The sequence below is a fragment of the Akebia trifoliata genome, chromosome 3 (assembly GCF_017979445.1).
Source record: "Akebia trifoliata isolate Shusen 1 chromosome 3, ASM1797944v1, whole genome shotgun sequence".
NCBI lineage: Eukaryota > Viridiplantae > Streptophyta > Magnoliopsida > Ranunculales > Lardizabalaceae > Akebia > Akebia trifoliata.
The window spans coordinates 36400393-36425189 of record NC_141377.1 but is presented as its reverse complement, the minus strand read 5'-3'; the positions used below and the strand labels follow the sequence as shown (position 1 = coordinate 36425189).

Below are 24797 nucleotides of genomic sequence, written 5' to 3'. Positions count from 1 at the left end.
CGTAGGGATACAAGTGGGAAGCATTTATGGTTGTATGCACACCAATGTGTGAAACGACGCCAATTTCAATGTTTCTCTAGCACGACTCTTCTTAAAAGCTTTGAAGTGGACTGTTGGTTTCAAAGTTTTTTCCGTTTTCACAATTAAGAGAGATTCTATTGGCACACCAACTTTTACTTACAATGCATTAATCCTTAAAATCATAAAGATTGATGTATTACAAGTAAATGTTGGTGTGTTAATGGAAACTATCAGTTATAAATATAAGATGTTAAAGTTGGATTTTGTTAACGTGTGTCGTGGGGGCACGTTAAAGTGCAATAAATACACTCGTCCACCTGGAAGACGGGTAGGTTTTTTTTTTTTCTCATGGTGCTCACAACCTCCTCAGTGCTTGCCACGTCAAGCACACAAGTAGTAATTAACGAGGGTAATTTTTGTAAATTAGGAATACCATTCAATACACGTGGGTATATGTGATTGGTGGATCCCAGAATTCTGTGAGCGAAAATTTAACGTGTGGCACATGTTAACAAGACCGATTAAAGTTAAATCACTTTGTGAGAGTTTGACTTGACCAATCGGATCCAATCCAACTCGACCGGTTCAAATTGGACTCTTGGTGCCCATCGGATCCAAAACCACGGCTCAAATCCGACAACTAGAAATTACCAGGTTAGGTCTACCAAATTAGTGAACCAAATGTATATAGTTTAGATGCAATCAAATAATGACACGTGGCTTTTGGTCACATCAGCATCGCCCCACGTGCCTAGAACATCGAAAATGATACAAAAAACGAAACAGATCGTAGAATCAGAAACTATTCTGGTTCTTCTGCTCTGTATCTTTCTCTCTCCTCAACATGTCTTCTGTGACATTTACAGCCAAAGAGAGAGAAAAAAAATCTTCGAAACCCTAATTTCTGTTCTTCTTCTTGTAAATATTGAGAAGCAAAGAAGAGATCAAAAGCTTCCCACATTCAAAATATCAAATAAAACAGAAGAATTGCAGGAATTTTTCAATCATGAAAGGCTTAAACAGCCCAGAAATCCTCCTCAAGACCCCATTTTTAATCAAAATCTCAGCTTTCGTTCTGATCTCCTTCGCTTTCTTCTACCTCGGCAAACAGTTCTCTAATGGATCTCAACAACTGATATTCTTCAACACTCAACAACATCAATCTCCACCGTCGATCGCTGAATCTCGCAACATCAACAAAACACTAGATCTCAACTCTCTCAGCTCCAATCATACTGTAATCTCTTCGAATTCACCACCTTTGAAGTCTGCATCGGCACCACCGACACCACCACCACCACCATCACCACCACCACCACCACCACCAATGGTGATGGAGAGATTAGGTGTTATTGATGAAAATGGGACGATGTCAGATGAGTTCGAAATCGGGGGAGAGTTCGATCCGGATTTGGTTGAGAATTGGGGTGGGAATGGTACGGAGGTGGAGAAGGAGAATGGAAAAGTTGCGAAATCTAGGGTTAAGATCGAGAGATTTAAGATGTGCGCAGAGAGTATGAGAGAGTATATACCTTGTTTGGATAATGTGAAGGCGATTCAGAAGTTGAATTCCACCGACAAGGGGGAGAAGTATGAGCGGCATTGTCCTGGGGAGGAGAAGAGGTTGAATTGTTTGATTCCTCCACCGAAAGGTTACAAAGCCCCGATTCCCTGGCCGAGAAGCAGAGATGAGGTAAATTTCAAAAAAGAAAATTTTCCTGGATTGTGAGTATTACTATTGGGTAGATTTACTGTCTTTTATCCATTTTATCTGAAAATATTGCATTTTGAGATTTTTATAGTTTTTAATTACTTCAATTTGATATTCCAGGTGTTCCAAAATGTTGTTTTCAGTTTTATTTGGTTTCAGATGTTTGAAATCTGTAAAAGTCGTCGAGCATGGATCCAACTTAATACATACATTAAGAGGCAAAACCAAGATATTTGACATTGAGAATTATAAATTCATATTAACTAATGGGATTGATCACTTTATGAAAGAAGGTGGGAATCGATTCATTTGGTTTTGGAGGTTTTTCACCCTGAGTTTTTGTTAACTTTTTTATATAATCTCTCTGGGAATGTTGCTGATTAAACAATAGTTGTGGAGGCCAAAGTGTTTATTGTGATAGTGGTTGGGGAGGAGAAAAAAAACCTGGTTTTCCAGATAGTGGATTGAGAGAGGAAGGGGCTGAAGGACAACACCATATTTTAGCAAGACAGAGTGGATTTTAGGAGTCCCATTGGAGGCATACTGTAGCAGGCAGAGAAAACTCTATGGAGAAAAAAATTATCCAAAAATTGGACAAAGATGACGAACGTCAAATCAAACAAGAATTGATAGCAGGAATAGTGTGCGGGCTGTTCCTAGCTGAACGGAATGGGGAGGGTTGGGTGTCAGTAGTAAATGTCATCTTGGATTAGTTGAGGCAAGCATCTAATGATTGGGAAAGTGCTAAGAACAAGATGAATCAAGAGAAAATCCCATCATTCCGAAGCAAGAAATTGTGCCAAGAAAAAAGATGGTTGATGCAAGATGATGAAGTGTTGAAAACACTTTTGGAAGATAATACATGAGTGTTAGGATAGGTTTTGAAAAGGTTAGAGTTTGAGATAAGAATTCCAGATGGGTTATAGGTATAGGGAAGGTTTGGCTAGGCTTATGGGGGATTTAGATTGGACTCGGTTAGGCTATGCTGAAATTTTTTGACAACAGGTTTATGAGGATTTGGGAGGAATAGAATGCAGTTTAGATGGTTGTAGGTCTTTTTAAATTGATGTATAGTAGATCTAAAGGTTGTAGAAAACGGGGACGACAGGTTTTCACTTGTTGTGATATATTGGTGGGGCTAACCTCGGTTGGGGAATGGAAGGCATAGGGTAGTTTGGTTGTGTTGGGTTTTGTGGGACAGTAAGAGTCTTAATGTTGTTCAGGGTTTTGGACAACAAATTTAGAAGCATATGACAAGCTTAGTTGGAGATGATGAATCAACTATATCTAGGGTTGCCAAAACAGAAAAATGAAGAAGAGAATATGAAAAGTGAAGATACGATAAATGAGAGGAAGAAGATAGATTTACCTTGGCATCACACCAAGGAGATAATGGTCTCGCACCATTATCGGCCTCATACCTCTCATATAGAAAATCTATAGTTCTTTTATTCAATGATGGTTGCTTAAAACAATTACACAACATGTGTTTATAAAGGCTAAAAGAAGCAAACTACTTAAACTACTCATAACTCAGTTGATTTGACACATTGCAAAACAACTTTGAGGTCATAGATTCAAGTCTAGCTTACCCATAAGAATTGCAAAAAAAATTAAAAACACCACTTAAGTGGCTATTTCACATAATAATAAAAGAAAAACGTAAAAGAAATCTTGGGTCTACAACTTATTAATTAAAATATAAAAATAGCAAAAAAAATCCAACTACTAATAACATAAAAAGAGATCATATTGTAGAAAGGACCTAAAACAATTTAAAATACTAAGAGCATCTCCAATATTTTCATCTTCCCTATCCTCAAAATAGGGAAAAGTGACATATGGGGAAGTTAAAAAAGGTGGGTGCTGTGTTGGTCTCCTCTTCTTCATTTGCAAATGTTACTTTTAAAAAAGTGGAGTAGCAAGATGGTGACATATTGGAATTTTAAAAATATTATTGTCATCATTTATTTATAAATAATATCATTAATGGGATAAGTGACATAGATGTAAATAGGTGGAGTGACAAGATAGTAATAGCATTTGCAGCGGTCTCCTCATCTAGCTCTCTTACCCATATTTGGGGAGGAAAGGACAAAAAACAGATAATGACCTCCTCAAAACCTTCCCCATCATGATCTTTCTCATTTTCAACCCCAAATTTGAGGTATCTTTTGCATAAGTTTACTAGTATTTTCAAACCTAAAAACTCTCACAATATTATCATCTTGCCACTGCCCCTGTTTACAACTTGTGCCACTTTTTTAATTAATGCACTATTCATCAATAAATGATGGCATTACATGTCTTTTTAAATCCCAATATAATTACCATCTTGTCACTCTACCTTTTCAAGAGTAACTTCTGCAAATGGGGAAGAGTTGACCACTACAACACCCACCTTTTTTAAACTCCCCATATGCTACTTCTTCCCTATTTTTGATGATAGGGAATTGAGGACCATTGGAGATGCTCTAATATGATGGGATCTGGGGGTTGAAAAGACTTGCAAAGCTTTTGTAAAACCAAAATCAAATTTGTGATAAAATATGGGGAGATTGTGATAGGGAAGGATTTGAGAAGGTTATTGGGAGCAGTTTTTTTTTTTTAATATCTTTTCCTCCCCAAATATAGGCCGTTGCAGATGCTCTACGGGGAGACTATGATGTCATCGTTAATGGTGAGCCAATCAATTATCATAGAAGGATACATCTAAATTATGGAATGAAACATTTATTCTTATTTCATTCAATGATGCTCCTTCTGGAGAAGACATGTTATCTTGGAATCAATTATCTGGAACCATCAATGGTTTTTCTTACAGATCGAGCCTTGTGGAAATAGAAATATTTTGATACATTTCATGGAATGTTTCAAAATTCAATACTTTGTAGGCATGCTTTTTATTAGGGGCCTACTTTCCCCTTTCATATTCCTTGTGCTGATATTAGCTTTGGGATGAATGTTGCATAGAATGGTTGATTGAGGGGCTACTAAACGATTCTAATGGCCAAAAGATTTTCCTTTTTGTAGTTTGTTGATGACATGTTACTAATCTTAGGGGATTCTTACACAGATTTTTAGGTGTTTATTATGGTGTTATTCTTCTAAACGATTAACCATCTCATTCTCCATAGTAAGGATAATTGGAAGGATGATCATGGATTTCTTATGAAACTATAAAGAAAAGTGTAAATATTTTTTGGTGGATTGTAAAACCATTTGTAGCCCAAACACAAAAGGTGGTCTTGGTCTCAGTCTCATGAAAATGAACATTGTGAATGATGCCATGATGGGAAGCGGCTTTGGAGATTTTGGGACGAACAATTTAACCTTAGAAAATATTTACCCTAGCTGCTATACATGGTTTTAAGAATCTTGAGTGGGATAATGAAGAGGTGCGAACTTCATATGGATGTAGTGTTTGGAGGAGCATTCAAAATGAATTTTTTGGTTCACTAAAGGTTTTCGGTTCAGGGTAGACAAGGGAGGACAATTAGTTTGGGAAAATTGTCCTAAAGTATGAGTATTCAAATCTTTTAACATTATCTAAGGGTGTGTAGTAGTGGAAAAAAGGAAAAGAGGGGGGTAGGTGAGGAGGAACGGTGGAGGTGGTGGGGGGAGGATGAGGAATAGAAGAAGAAAAAGAAGAGACAGAGAGAGAGAGAGGCGGTTGACAATGACGGTGGTGGTGGTGAAGAAGAAGAAAGGGTTAGGTTCTTGATTTGGGGGTGGATTTCATTTTCCCATGGATATAGATGGGAAAGTGAAATCCACACTTTGCTAGATTTTTGGAACAGGGTGGAAAATCATTTTCCTTGGAAAAACCAATCAAACACGCGTAAAATGACTTTCCTACCTATTTTCCATGTGCAATCAAACACACCCTTGATAGGAAAAAAACACCACCCAATGACATCTCATGAGACTTGAGCTTTAGGATAAAACCTCAATGATTGGGATATTGACTTCGATGTAAGTTGGACCTAACAATAGAATCTCGTGTGGAAAGATCCTTGTGAACTTCTATGGTATTTATCTAAAAAAATCACATTTGTGGTATGTGTAAAAGAAAGTTGTTAGTATGTAAATTATCTCCTTTTCCATTGCTAATTTTCTAACGTCATTTGGTCTCATTTATTTTCGTTATTTCATGCGAATTAGATCTTGACGTTTTCAATATTCACCCATTTTGTGAGTTGCTCTTCTAGTCTTTTTTTTTTTTTTTTTTTTTTGCTTTTAAAACTAGGGTTAGTATTATATGAAGCCTTTCACCTTTTGCAATTTGTTGATATGTTTGTAAAGAGAGGAATACAAGAGCCTCTGAAGAGGTAAATAAAAGGTAATCTTGGATATCAAAGAAGCTATGTATCTCTTGTCTAGGGTTTAAGAAGAGTCCAAGGGGTTTTCTTTGGGGACTTTGTATTAGTAGGATTTTTTAATTGCAAGAGAATAAGGAGCTTCATTTTTTGTTTTTTTGGTAGTTCTTTTTTTTTTTTTTTGGGGGGGGGGGTTGGGGTTGTGTATTACGATTTTTTGGGGTTCTTGTTTTTGTGCGTTGTGTGTGTTTTACATAGAGTAGGGCTGGCAATGGATCGGTCCGATACCGGATTAATACCAAACCTATCCGAATATTTTATTGAATGATCCGGATCCGATCCGATCGGATCACTAAATTATGGAACCACAGCCGATCCAACTATATAGTCCATCAATCCACAACCAATTTGATCCAGACCATGATCAACCAAACATCATTTTGAATGTAGAAACTGAAAGGTTCATTGACCCAACCTGACCCCATTGAAAGTTCCAAATTTTGTAAGCTAAATATGCGCCACGTGGCAATCAAGGAGTACAGGTGTTAGTTTACAATCTAACACCTATAAGTACTTGATCTAGACCCTTGAACATGTATCGAGAGAGATGTCTCAAATCTTAGAATCTTGTGGTCAACAGATCCTTCAATTCAATTATTTTTACACATGCCAAGAACTTCTAATTTCCTCTACATCTCCACCTCTCCTCAATACTCAGAAATCATCGATGATTTTAAACACTAAAAATAGGCAAAAACGCATAATCTGACAACCTCATTGTCAGATTGAAATACAACTGAGAGAGAGAGAGAGAGACCGGATCGTTCGTCTTCTGATGGTGCTGGTTTTGGCCGTTGATGGATCTGTTGCTTAGATGAGACCATGGAAACCCAATGAAAACTGAGAAGGTGAGAAGACAACTAATATCATGTTATTATATAAAAATAATAATTATTATTTTTATAAAGTTTTATTTCAATTGGATCGGATTGGATCAAGGGTGATCCAAATCTGATCCAAAAAATGTTCGGTTCAGCTATTTCTAATCCAAATGCTATTTTTCCGGATCGGAACAGTTCGGATGTCAGATAAAAATCGGATCATTGCCAGCCATAACACAGAGTGTTCTTTGTGTAGTTAGTCAGCATGATTTCATGAACAATTTTATCTTTTCAGATTTCCATTCCCTACATCTCTTATTCTACTTTTAGTAAGTACGCTGGCATTTTGTTCTTTTGGTGGGAAAGCTTTCAAGGGGGCTTTTTTTTTTGAAAATTTTGTTGTACGTTGGGATTTTATTTGTAATTTGGAGGCGATCCAAGCACTTCTCTTTTTCTTTTCTCCTTTTGATTAGTTTTTGTATTTTAGGGGTCATCTCGACCCTGCTTCTTTTTCAATAAAATTTGAACTTATAAAAAATAAAAAGAATGCTGGGATTTTGGCCCTGAATTCATGGTTTCAGTTACAGGCTCATCCCAGCTTTCCTTTGCTGCCGTTTAATTGACGTTTTAAAGATTTACTTTTGACCTGTGATCACAGCTCATATTCCAAAATAAAGTTCTTAGCTAAAGTTTGAGATACCATTACAGGTATGGTTCAGCAATGTACCTCATACGCGTTTGGTTGAAGATAAAGGAGGTCAAAATTGGATTTCAAGAGCAAAAGATAAATTCAAATTTCCAGGAGGTGGAACCCAATTTATACACGGGGCTGATGAATACTTGAATCAGATTTCAAAGGTATGCTGTTTTTGCAGTCACAATTGACTAGAGGGAAAGACATATTAATGTACTTTGTTTTTTGTCTTTGAATAATGTCAACTTCCTTCTAAACTGAACATGCAGATGGTTCCTGATATTGCATTTGGTCATCACACCCGAGTTGCCTTGGATGTTGGATGTGGAGTAGCAAGCTTTGGTGCCTTTTTACTTTCACGGAATGTGACCACATTGTCCATAGCACCAAAAGATGTGCATGAGAACCAAATTCAATTTGCTCTTGAGCGTGGGGTGCCTGCTATGGTGGCTGTGTTTGCAACCCACCGTTTGTTGTATCCAAGCCAAGCATTTGAGTTGATACATTGTTCCAGATGTAGAATCAATTGGACCCGTGACGGTGTGTATATTTTTTTCTGTTTTATATTTCAAGTTAGAAAGAGTCGGATCATTTTAAAGTGGTCAGATAGCCCAAGGTAGCACATTTTCTTTATTAATTCACGGGGGAAAAAAAATGGATCAGAGGTTGTAAGCTTAATCTCATAATTTTTTTTTGCTTCTTTTGTTTTCTTTTGAAACTTCTTTACAGTAAGGGAACTGCATTTTTCTATAGAACAGTACAGGAAGCATTCTATCCACATGTTTGATTATTGAAATTGAATTTGCTTAGCTTTTGGTACTGATCAGGTTTGTTATTTCCTTTGCTTGCGGTGAAGATGGTATATTGCTTCTCGAGGTCAACAGGATGCTCAGAGCCGGTGGATACTTTGCTTGGGCAGCACAACCTGTTTATAAACATGAAGACAACCTACAAGAACAATGGAAAGGTATCTCATGCATTAGATGCCATTCATATTGCTGTTCCACAAAAAGAATTATATTTCATTAAAGCCTATGCAAAGATTGTAAGTTTGCAGGGGATGATTTATATTCTTTTATACTTATTAGGACTTATTATTATTATTTTTTTAATAATCTATCTGTACCATTTAAAGTTAAAAGGTTTACATCTTTTACTCTAATGCTTTCTTCTCAACATCACCTTATTCTGCCTGCACGTGATGCATTTTGTTTAATACCGCATCTACATGTAATTCTGTCGGTGTTATTTACATACAGAGATGGAGGACCTCACTGATCGCCTTTGTTGGGAACTTGTGAAGAAAGAGGGTTATATTGCTATATGGCGTAAGCCTTTAAACAATAGCTGCTATGTTAGTCGTGAAGCTGGAACTAAACCTCCACTATGTGATCCAGATGATAACCCGGACAATGTTTGGTAACTTCCTTACCCAGCACCTTTCAGTTTTTGATATTTTGTATGACTGTATTTTCTAATTTCTGGGTTAGTGGTGTCTAAAGGCTCCGCTGTGTCCAGGTTGTTGAGTGTATATTTTCCTCCACTCTCAGGTGTGTCTTACCCCAGTTATGCCTTGTGACCCTCTTATATTCATAGTTCTTCCCGTCTCCAACAGATTGGCCTTTTGGAGTAGTTGGTTGGTTAACATGGTATCAAGCTGCCAGGTTCGTATAGGTCACGGGTCCGATTCTTTCCGCCCTTATGGGTGAGGGAGTGTTGAGTGTATATTTTCCTCCACTTTCGGGTGTATCATAAGCCAGTTAAGCCCTGTGACCCTCTTGTATTCATAGTTCTCCCCCTTTCCAACAGATTGGTCTTTTGGGTTGGTTGGTTAATACAGGTCCGGAAGGCTGAAGGAACCAAATAGAATAATAGAATCATAGTATTATTGGGAGTGTAGGATATTGTTTTATTCTTCCTTTTATGTCTTATCTTGTTTTTTTCCCCGACAAGTTGCTAGTTCTTCACTTCTGTGACATCCTTAAGTTCACTTTACATATAAGTAGGCAAATGTCTGACAGTGCTTTCACCGCAGATTTCATACCCTTTTAAAATGGGGTTCTCTGGATACATGGGATGCTAACATGGAAAATGGATCGTTAATCTGATAAACAACCTTCTGGATTTGCCTCACAGATAACATTCTTGTCCAGATCTTACCCATACTCTACCATGCATAGCAGTTATCCATCCAACCCAAGCATTTGACTTTATTGATTCGCCTTTATCAGCCTTCCAAAGTTCTATATACAAGCCAAAGGACGGGTTTGAATACTCCATTCCAGCATGTCTAGGACCATGAGGCATAAAAATAAAAATAAAGACCTATTAACTTCTTGATCCAAAAGTAGATGCGAAGAAGAAGGCCTTGGCCAAAATATCACATCCTCGAAGTATCGTCATTCCATTTCTGTGCCTTTTTCATATATTTGTGTAATATACCTCTGTTGCTAATACTGTCAGCATTGGCTAATTGGCTTGTCAGTGAAATTGTCCTCTGCCTCCTTTTCTTTACAGAATTTTAAAAAATTCCCCTCTAAAACTCTCTTATTTCCCAGATGTCTTTTGGAGGGTTTGTCATTGCAATGTCCCAGAAAAGTTGGGCAGTTGAATTTTCCTGTTATTTCTCTTTCTTAAAATGATTTATTGAAGCTAATGAAAAGTTGAGTTCTCGGCCGAGGGAGTCTAAGCAAGTTGTTGTGGGTAGCAGTCTCATATATGCAATAGCCACTGCCTCCCCCCTTTTCTAATTCATGTCAGCAAAAACCATGGTGATGGATTCATCAACGTGCCATCAATTGAATCAGTATTTTAGTTTACTTTTCGTGTTAAGTTCTCGTTTTAACCAGAAATTCAAATTTTGGTTGCTTTATAATAGATAAAAGAGAGTGGTCAGTGGGGGTTTAGCCATATTGGAGTGGATGGTGCTCTCTGTCACAAGTGTGGTGTTTTATTGTGTCCAACCCCATCTTTCCTATTAAGGAAAACAAGAGAATGGAAAAAGAAAGTAATTGTCATGCTATATGTTTATGCAGGAATGTTGGTCTGGAAGCATGTATTACTCGACTACCTGAGAATGGATACGGAGCAAATGTTACTACATGGCCTGCAAGGCTGCATTATCCTCCTGATAGGCTCCAGAGCATAGAAATGGATGCCTACATGTCCAGAAAGGAGCTCTTCAAGGCAGAATCAAAATATTGGTATGACATAGTAGAAAGCTATGTCCGTGCATACCACTGGAGAAAATTGAATCTACGAAATGTGCTGGACATGAGGGCTGGGTTTGGAGGGTATGGTGTTTGTTCCTGCGGTTGTCCATTTATTAATACATACTTCTTAGAGAAACTTAAGAAATCATTTTTAATTGCATCTTTCAGATTGTTTTTGTTTTTTTATTATTATTATACTTCATTGATTGGTTGTGCATTGTGGTCATGATAGGTTTGCAGCAGCAGTGATTGATCTACAAGTAGATTGCTGGGTAATGAACGTTGTTCTACTAGTGGGCCAAACCCTTGCCTGTTATATATGACCGTGTGGACTGATGAGTATGCAGTTTGCATGTTGAGTATGGCTTCTTTTCCATGTTGGCTTTTAGGAAATATTTGTGCAGGTCTCAAACGGTGAATTGATCAAAGACTCGTGAAGAGCATTTATATAAATTATAAACTGTTTTTTTTTTTTTTTTTGCCTTACAGTAATCTAACACCAAATGCGCAGCATAATATGGCATAAAAAAATAAGGAATTTGGTGGATAGTTTATAATTTCAAACATTTGGTTCTGTGTGGTGTGCATAACTATACAGTAACTTGATGGGTTACATGTGCACAACCTGTAGTCCTATCATATTGTTGAATATAATTGATAACATTGGCTAGATTAGGTGTCAAGAATCAAAACAGAATTGGCCCAAATAATTTCTAGGTTATCAATGCCTTGAACAGGGGAGTACGTATTAGCTACGTTGTTGAGAGAAACACTTTCTTATTCTTTGGATACATCTAACTCCATTTGTTTGGCACTGGGCACCAAATATATATTGCTTTTAAATGTTGAAAGAGCGCCAAAATTTTGTTCCGAGATTGGTCTGACTTCCATTTAAAACATTGTGAGATTTCTGATGGTAGTTCCATTATTGGTCTTGTTGCTTAAATTGGATTTATTTATTTTCATTTGATATGTCTGAAACTCATTCTCAGGTGTGAACCATTTGATACGTATCCAAGAACTTATGACCTAATACATGCAGCAGGCCTCTTCACTATTGAGAAGAAAAGGTAATACCTCCTTTTTGTATGAATCGACAACCTTTTCTTTAAAATCCTTTTAATGATTGCATATCCCTTATATTTAGTTACATGGCGAGCTACACCATCATTTTGATTTTCTGAAGGGGAAGATTTCATCGTTGTCACGTTCTTTATCTTCTATTTGTTACAGATGCAACATCTCAACCATCATGCTTGAGATGGATAGGATACTAAGGCCTGGTGGACGTGCTTACATCCGTGACTTGATATCTATTACGGGTGAACTTAAAGATATTGCCGAGGCCATGGGGTGGCAAGTGACACTGCAGGACACTGCTGAGGGCCCTCACGCAAGCTGGAAGGTCTTAAGGTGTGATAAGCATCTGTAGCGTGTATGAGCTAGTATAATAGTGAATTGTTTGGGAATTAGGGAGTAGTATCTCTTCCCAATCTCGACATGCTGAAGCTTCAGTTTAGAGAAGGTGAAAAAGATGATGACTGTGCCAACCTTCAATTGGGTCATGCTCGGGTTCACACGATCTCCAGCAATGTGTTGTGGTGTGTTTAGTTGTTTCTGCTGGTAAAGTTTTTGTACAATTTTTCATGTAAATTTACATGTACTTTAGTCGCGGTTAACATTGATTGTCAGACAAGATTTAGAGTTATTTTGAGAATAAAATAGAAAATAAAGCAATTTAAATCTGTATTATGTCTTGTTAACATTATTTATGACACTTTAGCAGGATCTCTCTTTCTTTTAACTCGTACATGGATTGACATGATGAAAATGGTTATGAATACACTTTCAATAATAGAAGATGTGGCTCTGGACAGATTGAAATGGACGAACATGATTCATTTAGTCAATTCCAAATCCTTGAAACAAAGCTTCTTGATGATGATGAATCTTATTTTGTATAATCACCAACATTTAATAGCTTAAAATTTGTTAATATAAACCGAAAAACTGAATGGAAGTTTTATAAAAGTTGGACTGATTGACTTGGTTTTTGGACAAGTCAATGGGGCAACCAATCGATGGCCTCCGGATCATTTCTGACTCGCTTTAGTAAACCTAAAATCTTATCAAATAAAGACAGGCGATTCCCATGGTATTGGATGGAAACACCACCCCAAATGTAGTTTTCCAGTGCCATTAATAAAGCTAGTAACTTCTCTATGTTTGCTTAACGAGCTTTATTGCAAACTGAAGATCATCAACGAAGAGCCCATCATTTAGCAATGGTGTGCAATGATTATTGAGATCAACCACTCCCAACTTCATTCTTTTTCTCCTTGTTCTTCACATGTGGTGACCGAAGATTCAAATTCATCATCATGAAATCTCAACCCACCAATACTAAGGTGTAGAACACTGATTACAGCTCAAAAACCAGACCACAGTTTGTGAATGTTCCAAGCCCTTGTACGTGAAGCTGTCGAGGTCACACGTTCTAGAGGAGTGCGAATGAATTATGTACCAGGTATCATCAACACCTTCAAATGGTGTGACTAAGCAAGGCTCCTTCACAAGTCAGACATGGTAGATCTCTAGCACGAGCAAGGGTCCTTGTCCAGAGCCTCACTATAATTGTCTTCTTTTTTAAGGTTCTCCACATTACCAGCAACTTGGGAGAGAGCTACTATTGTCTTGGTCTGCCATTGAAAAGTTCGCAAATTCTTTTCCGAGTAAATTTGGAATGTCCTATACTTCTTGCATAAGGCCTTGTGATGCTCTTCACTTCATATTTCTTCACAACACTCGGAAGTCACAGACAATTTGCTCCATCAAGGGGTGTTCCGCAAAGGAGCGGAGCACATCATGAGACATATATACTGATCCTTATAATGCCACTCTTCCTCTTCTCTATCTCATTCTCCAGCATCAGTTTAAACGCTGAACACGAAGCAACAAAGAAAATAAGAAAGTAACAAGGAGACAACAATTAAGTTACGAGCTTATCTGAACTAATCTGCATGGCAGACTGGCCTATATGTTTGCTTGGTTATAATGTGGTGGTCTCTTATTGCGCACTGTTATATCTACCACAAAAGATAATCAGAGTTACCATATATAGGACTATATTAAGACTTAGACCTTCATGTTGCACTCCTGTTCACCAATATTGCTCGAATGCCTCTATCAGTAAAAGAAATATATTAATGCCTCGCAAGGGCGGTTTTGTATATCGTTGAGTGTTTGTATTAGGCTCTCCTTTCTTGCTCTCAGCACATCCCATAGGGGAACAAGTAGACTATAGAGATACCGAATAGAATTTAGTTTGTTATTACAGACCGAGAGTGCATAAGGAACTAAGTGGCATTGGTGCAGCATGATCCAACAACATTCACAAACCGAAATAGTTGATAATGTGCAGGCAATCTCCACGTAACCAAAACGTAGCTTTTTTCCTTCTTGAAGAAATAAAAAAATTATCGAAGAAGCAAGAGTGGAAAATTTGAAAGTTCTCCAGAAGTTACTAAACATTGGAAGTGATTATGAATCTTACTAGAGAGAGAGAACTTTTGCAAGAACAAGTTGAAATCCTTGTAGTGACGATCAATATCATGCAGCAAGTGATCAGCAGTTTGAGATTCAAGTTTCGATAAGTAAGTTTCAGTAAAACATCCCCACACATGTAAGTGATTTAGACTTGGATTTTCTCCTGCTTACAGCCAAATATAGTGTTTATGGAAGAGATTTATTGGGTACTCAAAATCAAGGATTTTGATACAAAAGATGCAAATAAAATTGTATCGTACCTTATAGAGTATGTTTTTCTGTCTCTGTGACTCCATCTTGTTTTTGTATATATGATGGCGCATTCTTTTAGAAAATTCAGAAATATACTGATGATTATACTCCCATCCTCCATTTGACATGTATAGGTAGTCATCTATAAATGAAACAAAAAACAATTCCCATCGCGAGGCATTTGAAATTTTTTCCTTGCTTTGCACTTGTTGAGTCAAACATAAGTTGAAATTTTTAAAAGAAAAATCCAGCTCAAATTGTTCAACCTTTTCTCTAATGTCTGATCCATTCTTCTTTACTATAATATTGAAAATGCATATGTAATCCATTAACCAAAGAGCAAAGACCGAGAGCATGACCATCATTAACCTATACTAAAATAACCGTTTCAAAAAAAAAAAAAAAAAAAAAAAAGAGAAGGTATATTAGTTGAACTCAATATTTCAATTCAGAGGCAAAAGCCAAATTCCACATCAAGGAGGGAGCAAGAACTATATTCAAATGATCTAAAACAAACCCGATGTCTAAAATAAGTCAAAATGTTTCAAGCACTACTTTGACACGCTCCGCATTTTCATGTAAATATGTTGCTCATCAATTCATCCCCATAAAGCAACAGTTGATCTAAGAACCGACCCACAAGAGTGGAATGACGAATATTTGTCTAGCACTCCTCCACCAAGTATCGAACGAGCATCCCTTGAACTAGTTTACATAGTTGCCAATGAGAACTGTTTTCTTATTGACAGCAATAGTCATGACATGTGCAACATCAACTTCGCTCAACTTAAGCCTCTCTTCTTCTTAAACACAAGGCCTTATGAGCCCACTCACATATCACATCATTTTTAATCTCTTTTATTGTAATTTACCCTGAAATTGTTATACCCTTTTGTGAGAGAATTAATTAAATTTTGAGAACATAATTATTTTCCTAAGATTAAAGACCATATTTTGCGATATAAGCAAGGTTTAAAATTCCATTCCATTCCTTTTTATGGGAAAAATCAGAATGTAAGAGAAACATTGGGAAACATTGAATTTAAATAAGTGAAAATTGTTCTGTATTAATAAATAAACATACAAACTGATTTTTAAGTGATTAAATGAAAGATACAACTAGAAAAACATACTTTTTCACATCAATATACATTAGAAATGTTATGGAACATTTTTGAAAAACATAGGTGCCTCAAAATATTGCACTTTATGCATAAATAATGTCAAAATTTAAACTTTTAAGTGATTAAATGAACCTTGTAACTAATATCTTACACTTATTCATTTCAGCATGTTTAAAACATTTCAATTGAGTAGTACCTCTATCTATTTTTTTTTTTCTCTTGTTCTCAAACTCTATTTCTTTGTTTCTCTCTGGATTAACTATTTTTCACTCTTTCACTCTTTTTTATCTCTATGTTTAGTTGTTCCTATTTAGATCGAACCATAATCGGTAGGGGAAAAGGGCCCTTCTCTTTTCTTAAGTAGACTGTAGAAAATCTTTGCTTCTTTTTTTTTTTTATACCCAATTCATCATCTCTGAAACTGGAGACATGAGTTTGTTTTATTCCTTTTTCATATGAAAAGTTAAATAAAACAATAAAAGATATATTTTTTGTTCATACCAATAAGTTTTGGTATGTTTCACGAAACATACTGAGAATGTTCTGAAATATTATGAATCTTTGCAATATATTCAAAATTTTGAAACACGTAGTGAAGTTTCGGAATTTTGAAACATTGTGATACATTCAAAATTTCGAAACTTATAGCTATATTTCATTCTAATATGTCAGAAGTTGGAATGTTTTGGTCGAAACACTCTCGAAGCAAGTGAAACTTTGCACCATGATTCTAAGTATGTGTTCCCACACATTTCAAATTCAGTTAAACTTCATCAATACAACTACACCAATTAGGTCCAAACGAGATGGTTGATCAAACACACAAATCAATCCTATGTAGCCTCCATAGTTCTTTGGTCGATTAAGTAGTATGTGCTTGCCGTAAAATATTAACTCCACACATGCAGTTCCTCATTACTCATAAAAATAATGATTGTTCACCACTTTACTAACTATTTTCTTAGGCTTTTCAGGGAGTGGTTTGAAAGGGCTATGTAGTACTTATCATTGGGATGTTCTTTCTAGATAGCATAATTGTGTCAATAAGTGGTTCAACAACACTTAACAAATGGTCAACACCAAAGACCAACTAATAAGGTATATTTGTGTAATCATGTATCACATGAAACATAATAAGTCATACTCCGTATAAGAGAAAACACAACCCAATCATTAGAGTCATAACCAATTCATCGTCGTCATTACTAAAGCCTTCCCCAAAAACTTGTAGTCGGTTAGGTGAATCTTATTCCTCCATTCAACTATCTAAAGCCATATCTTAGGTTGATTTAAATGTGTTCACTTGTGCTCTCACTGCATCAATCCACGTTATTTTGTGATATTCTTCTCACCCTTTTAAAGCCTTCAACTTCAATTTGCATGTTCCTTCTAAGTAAGGATATAATCAATCTTTGTTGGACTTGGCCAAACATCCAAATCAACTTTCCCTCAATTTATCACATAGGAGATACTCCTACATTTTTACAAATGCCTTTATTCCTAGTTTTATCTTTCTTAATTTTTCCACTTATCCATCCTAAGAGTCCTTATCTCTACCTTGCTTGTTCTATGAGCATGTTTCTTGATTGCTCAACATTAAGCCCCATAAAGTATAATCGATTTTACTGTCTTATGAAATTTTCTTCTAACATAGCTGGAATTCCTCAATCACATAGCATTCTAAAAGCACACCTCCACCTTAACAGTCTAGCTCTACTTCTAGGGAAATATCCTCTTGAATTTATCTGTCTTTATTGATCATATAACCAAAGAAAATGAAAATGGTCGATTTGGGGTATCTACAATCCATCAGTTTTTACTAGTCCTCCTTTTCTATGGGCATCACTACTAAAGTTGTATTCCACATACCCTATCTTCTTAATAATTCTAAAGCCCTTGGACTCTAGAGTAGTTATCAAGAGTTTTAAGCATCAACATAATCCCTTATTTTGACTAGAATTACAATATGCCATAATTTGTCCCACCTACGAATCAATTTGAATAATCAACACGGAATTTAACTTTATACTTCTTGGATACCCTAACACAATGCCACATGGTCCTCCAATCAGAACACAAAAGAGGAAACATAGTAAAGTTAGAGGGGGTGAAGAGTAAAGGCAATAAAGTAGGCCTTACAAAAATTGTAGCTCGATGGGATGTTTATCCCCACTATATGGGAAGTTTATCCCTCACAAAATTGTAGCAACTTTAAGTCCTACTATTATGATTTATTATATATATAGTGTCTATTGATTTCTCTTATATCATTTATCATAAATTCGTGATCAAGGTTTAAAATCTCATGACATTCTGTAGTTCTATCTTTCCAAAAACCTAATGAAATCAAAGCATTCAGAATGTTCCAAGATATCCACTTTAAATCATTAAATTTTAATTCATTCATAAATATGCAAATAATTTTTGAAGTGTTTGAAATGAAGGTTAGAATTGAAATCATATTTTTTCAATTGATAAGCATTAGAAATGTTTCAAAACATTTTGAAACAAACATATGTACCTTGAAACATTGCATTTGAGGCATATTACTATTTGAGGCACATAACAAAATTTGTTTAAAAGGCTATTTGGTGTCAAAACATCCCATTAGATATGTTTCATTGAACATTCCATTTGGAATCCTCAACTTTCACCACATCACTCTTTATTGGTGATGTTACTGGTTTTCTTATACATGCATAAATCTCATGTTAGTTGACTTTTCTATGTTTCATCTACTACAGGGATTATCTTAATTAGATTCCCCCAACTATGCTCATGATTGATTTTATTTATCCTAGCTTTTATTCATCTATCTCAACATGCTAATCTCTGTAATAATTATTTCTTGATTTCCCAACATTCAGCTTGGTAAAGGAAGCCATTTGATTCCTCTAGAATCAGAAGAATAAGTTGATCTTTACTCAATTAAAAATAACTCTCTCTTTTACTCATAAAAGAAGATGGAATCCACTTTATGTAATGGTGAGTATTTATGTTCCATAAGATACCTCAGGAGATGATGGCACAAACCATTTCATACCAAGTACACACAAATTCGTGAACTCAAGGGGGAAAGACCATATAAAGTTAATGCAATTTTGATTTGACATTCTATATAAACTTAGAATGTCACTTGATGAGGTTACGAATAATCCGAAGAATGGGAGTGTTAAACATCTTTGAAGAGTTCTTTATAACTCATAGTGAGGTGTGTTACTTCGTGCTCAATTATGAGCTATGATATTCTACATTTAGGTAACATCATATAAATACAATGATATGCCCGAGGATGGGGGATGTACCCATATTTTAAGTATTGATTATTTCTCTTTCTTGCTAGATTGTTTAGAGAAACTTTAATCTTTCATTTTGAACTAAGCCTTCAATAGTCCATCGCTCCATGGCTAAGGAGGCATTCTTGAGACTGTTTGGAGTGCCTATAAATCAACGAGTATTTGTTTTCAAAGATCCAAATAGGGGTAAGCAATATCCCAAAGTGGATATTTTGATAAAGAACCCAATAAAATAATTGTTTTAACATCATTTGGGAAAGATTCTTTCAAGAACCTTAGATGTTTGCCTTCAAGTTCGAGCGTGGGCTCATATGGATCCTTTGTAAGCCATATGAACAAAACTAGAAACTTATTGCATTTATGTCTCAAAGAAACTGAGAATGATCAAAGAGTACAATGTTGTGGTTTGTGGAACTTGGTAGTACTGGTCAACTAGGAGGTACTGTAAATCAAGCCACACCTTCATGCTAGTCGAGCTTGGCAGTGAGCTCGCTGGGGGGTTTGAGGGGGCCAGCGCCCCCTCCCCCCCCGAAAGAAATTTTCCCAGTGGTATTTTTGTAATTTCACTAACATTATGTAAAACCCTAGTTAAATTTCCTTGGGTATTTATATTTCTCATTTTTGGTAAAAGGGAGTAAGCTGTAACTGTGAGTTTTTCTTCATAGTGAAATCGGTGTGATCCGTGGACATACCTCAATGTAGAGGGAACCATGTAAAATCTCTATGTTTCTTTGTGTGATTGCATCTTGTGTTTGGTTTTTCAATTGCACTTGTTTTCTTAACATACAATATACTAATACATTCACTGAGATAATGATTACTCATATAATTTCATTTTGGACAAAGAACATGTACTCAATTGTAGTTGATTGATCAAACACCACCAATTTTAAAGTTCCTAAGGTCCACTTGAGGCGTTTTGGGTTATTGAGGCGAGGCATAAGCCTCAAGGTGCAATGGAGTGTAAGCCTCGAAAATTTTATAAAAAAAATCCTAAAAATATATAAAAAATCAAAATAAATTCATAAGAAATAAAACAATTATAATGAAGCGACATGTTTATGGGATCAACATAATATGCTCCTTTATTTTCCAAATTTTCAAAATGGTTTTGATTAATCTTCTTATTTTTCTCGTCCCTTCAATGTATAAAAGCTTTCATCTCATTTATAACATCTTCAGATGCATGTAAGGATGGAACACCATTTTTTCTAGTGCATGCAAGATAGTCTTTCAGTTTCTTCATCCATCTTTACTACATCAAAACAATATGCATATTGTACAAAAATTTACTACTTCCTTGAACCAGTATTTGATCCATTAACTTCAACCCATGCTTTCAAGCGAGGTCTCTTTTATTACCTCCACCTCTATCCACTTGTTTACCACTTCCTCTAGACAATACTAGCATCCGCCATCAATAATAATAGGAAGAACAAAAAACAAAACAAGAGAAAAAGATGATATTTATTTATTTACAAAAACTTAAAGAAAATGTATATAATAACACCAAATACCTTATATACTACATAAAGTTTTGGTTTGATGATTCTATTTGACATAAATCTTCTTGAGAAACTCATAAGATGTGAGAGAATTGAACTCAGATGCATATTGAAAGTACAATAAAGAAATCTCTGTATGAAAAAAAAATAGGGTTTATGAGAAAAAGTTGAGATTTCTCTCTAAATCTTTTGTTTCTTGACCTTAAAACACCCAAAGTTAAAGAAGTTTTAGTAAATAAATTACATGAGGAAGGGTAAATAAGAAAAACAAAATAAAGAATTTAAAAATTGGAGGTTTGATTCGATTTTTTCGAGTCAAGATCAAGAGTTAAGCCTCAATAAGACTTGAGGTGTAAGCCTCACCCCTCGAGGCTTAAACTTTTTAAAACACTGAACACCGTTAATTTTACAAATGAAATCATAATTTGCTTTATGCAACTTGGATAATGAAACCCCCAAAAATTTTATGTTGGCAAGTTATTGGGCATCATATTTAGATATGTGGTCTATTTAGTATCATTACTACGTTCGTCCTAAACTTCTCTTAGTTAAAATTATAATTAATTGGAGAAATTTTAAATTCAATACAGAGAAGTGTCGCAAAAAAATTAAATAAAAGAAATTTATAAATTGAGACTGCTATTCCCAAATCTATGGAAAAAATGATATTGCAATAAATGATAAAAGAATACACCACCACCACTAATAACCCATATAACACACATACACTCACAAACAAACATTTAGACTAACGTATGCAAGATGAATAATGATCCACGCATATAGAAGCAAATATGTAAAAGATTGAGAATTCAAAATGTAAAATTTAAAATAAATTATCTGAATAATCATTCAACTAAATAAATTTAATTACATTTGTAGTATACACCAAAATTGTGCAACATCTTTTCAAAATACTGGGCGAAATTTTGGTAAATTGAAAAAAATGAGAACTCAAGAGAAAAATCAAAAACTCGAGAAGTCTTTGGGGGATTTGGGAGATCAAAAGTTAAACTTTAAAATAAAAAAATATTTCAAAAAGGGTCCCTTAGAAGCCAAAAAGTATCACTTGACCTAAGTCAAAGGATGTCAACCTAAAAAAACAAGTGAAAGATATAGAGCTTTTGTCACCTAACTATGTGAGTGACATTGAACATCGGTCATCTAACTAGGCAAAATGATATTAAACATTGGCCAACTAAAAAATAGGTGAATGATACTCAATATCAGTCACACGCCTATATGGCCAAAAATGGGCCACAGTGACCCACAAATGGCCACAGGCATATAAAGCAAGTAATGATTACTTGGTGTCCGATTTGTAAACCTCATCACCTATTAAAATCAAGTGACAAAACACAAGAGAAAGCAGAATTTTGACAAGTTTGTAACATTTGTCACCATTTAAAAGGGGTGAACATAATCCAACATGTCATAACTGCTCCGATCTCGCATTCAGTTGGGATGTCAAAATTAATCTTAAGTAATGATGATTTGTGACTTGACTATATTTCCAGTCACCCAAAAGTAATGTGAACAATGTTGAACATCGGTCACTAAAAAAATCTATAAATAAGGATTCCCCTCCTTTGAAAATTCATTTAGAAAGCACACAAAAATCTTTTGGAATTATCTAAAACCCCCTGAATTTTTCTAAAATCCTTGATCCATAAGTTTTGAAGTAACTCAAAGTTTCGAAAAAGTTATGAATTCTCAAAATATCACTTAGTACAAAAGTGTTGCCGAAATTCCACTAATATACACATGTAAAAGACACTATACGTACAAATATTTTAATTATGTAATTTCAATTTTATTTCAAATTTTAGAACAAAGCAGAAGTATAATTCTCGATACTTTTCCAAATTATATTAAAGTTACATCTTTGTACATTGCATGATTAGAAATATCAGTGGAAATAGTGAAGTAGGTATCTTGTAGTTATTAAAATTAAATTTAGTATTCTAAAGTTATTCAATACATCCTATTTTCCAACCCCAAGTCCAAACATCCATTTTTTTTGTCATTGTTATAATATAACTTATCTACGTTTTATTTTCTTGGGCACACTCATCACTTGATCACAACTCGAAGATCTTCTTAATCAAGTGGATTAGGTCTTGTGGAGTTAAGGTGTAAATATACCCAGCTCTCAAAAACTTTAAAAATCATTCCAAACATTACCTGAATTCAATGATTAAAATAGGTCAGTTTCCCGACTCCATAAAACATAAATAGAGACTATATGCAATAGTCAAAATACGATAACTTTTTCAATTGAACCACCTAACTTAAATCTCTGAACAAAGGACAAATAAGGAGTTATTATCTTGGGTGACCATTCACACCCCTAAATTTAACGAATGGTGGTCTCTGAAACAAAGTAGTAGGCGGACATCAAAATCCACGATCTACAACATCATTGATTTTTACACATGTTAAAGTGCAATAAATACACTTTGGAAATTGGAATATGAGGGTATTTTGGTAAAAAGGAAATTTTCAAGGTCATTTTTGGTGCAAAATCCAATTTCCAAAGTGTATTTATTGCACTTTAATATATATATATATATATATATATATATAAGGATTTTGTTAACGTTTGCCCTTAGGATGAGTGGGAAGATGAAGAAAGGTAAAATTAGAAATGAACGCATTCGAGAAAATAGAGGAGTAGCTTGCATCAACGATAAACTACGAGAAGTCGTTTGAGATGGTTTGGACAAGTTCGACAAAAGTCAATTGCAACATCAATTAGAAAAAATATTCATTTGAGAGGAACACTCAAAATAATGTAATTGAAAATTGTGAAAGCAAAAATGAACCCACTTTCAATAACAAAAGACTTAATTCTAGACAAGGTGGAATGGAGGACCATGATTCGGTTAGCCAAGCCCAAATCATTGGGAATAAGGATTTGTTGTTATCTCAACTTGTTTATCTAAAAAGTAATCTCCAATGCTAAATATGATGATTTATAATAACAATAACGGATATGAAAATTTTTCTCAACAAATTATTTTTTCAACTTTGAAATTGTGAAATATATTCTATAAAAGAATCATATATTCCTTGATTTGTAGCTTAAATTGTGAAAAAAAATTGTTAGAATTTTACGGATTACAAATTCATTCAACATTATTTACATTAATTAGAATCATTCATACATCTGAAGAAACTATCATGCTCATGATCCTAAAATTAAAGTTATTTGGAAGCATACTTTGTACCATTAAGATCAACAAATTGATCTAGAAAAAACATGTATAAGAAAATAATATCTTTATTTTTTTGTGCGAATCGAATGAACTTGTTTCTTGAATACTGAACTCATCTTCTTCTCTCTCTATTATTTGGATTGGCTAGGGTTCATTGTATTGCATGGATAATGATCAATATCTCTAGTTATTGCTCCAATGATTTCGACTTGATACTCTAATAGGGTGCCATTCCATTCTTTTATGGTCGAGAGTAGAGGGCTTAGAGTTCCTCTTTTTAGTACAATTCCATTCCACCAAGGTTTCCTTATATTGACATCCTTTTATTACAGAATCCAATCATATTTGAAATACCCAAAACGTGTAGGCCAAATGGGCCACAACCATATCTTGTCGTTGACTTAATAAATGTTGCTCTCCCTACCTATAAGAGGATTTCGACTCATATACTTAGCTTCCAACATCATTCTTTCAATTTTGAGAATCTTGATAATGGGTGAATCGATTTGTTACTTAAAAAGATTTTATTTCCTTGAATTCCTATTTACTTCGCCCCATGGTACAAAATACCAATATTCTTACAGTTTATAAAACTTAACCATTAAAATCAATTTCACTTAACTAACACATTTACGACTGTTTCGAGGCTACCTCAAAAAGTTCCAAGATGTTGTCCATTGTTTGATTCATCAAATTTAGAACCAATTGGAAACAAAAGTGTACATACAAAATTGTTGGACTTACAAAACCCACCACTCTTAAGGGAAAAAAAATCATTCAATGCGATCACAAGATCTCAGACACGTCAAGCTTAACTACCGTTCAGTCCAACGTTCTCATTTTTTCTTCACCATTTTAGGATCTCGTGCGTTGTTGCATTCCTCCCCCCCGTAAAGCTTTGTTAAGACAAAAATGATTATTCAATGCAGTCATAGACTTTAGACATGTCGTACTTAACTATTGTTAAGTCCAACATTCTCGTGTCTTCTTCACCATTATTGGGATCTCGTGTGCTATT

At 35.1% G+C, this 24797-nt stretch overlaps 1 protein-coding gene across 1 annotated transcript; it reads left to right on the top strand.

Moving 5' to 3' along the window:
• Positions 1-814: 814 nt before the first annotated feature.
• On the top strand, positions 815-12587 carry LOC147406668 (S-adenosyl-L-methionine-dependent methyltransferases superfamily protein). Its single transcript, XM_086432558.1, has 10 exons — positions 815-1714; positions 7641-7790; positions 7896-8166; positions 8483-8593; positions 8886-9045; positions 10662-10919; positions 11071-11131; positions 11228-11242; positions 11793-11908; positions 12072-12587. The coding sequence occupies exons 1-10, from the start codon at positions 1028-1030 to the stop codon at positions 12268-12270; spliced, it is 2028 nt and encodes a 675-aa protein (XP_086288684.1). The 5' UTR covers positions 815-1027; the 3' UTR covers positions 12271-12587.
• Positions 12588-24797: the final 12210 nt, after the last annotated feature.

Bases quoted from the DNA above. Each gene is read 5' to 3' on its own strand.
- LOC147406668 (XM_086432558.1), top strand. From the start codon at position 1,028: ATGAAAGGCTTAAACAGCCCAGAAATCCTCCTCAAGACCCCATTTTTA. The intron at 7,791-7,895 runs GTATGCTGTTTT...CTGAACATGCAG, and splicing joins ACTTGAATCAGATTTCAAAG to ATGGTTCCTGATATTGCATT. The intron at 11,909-12,071 runs GTAATACCTCCT...TATTTGTTACAG, and splicing joins TTCACTATTGAGAAGAAAAG to ATGCAACATCTCAACCATCA.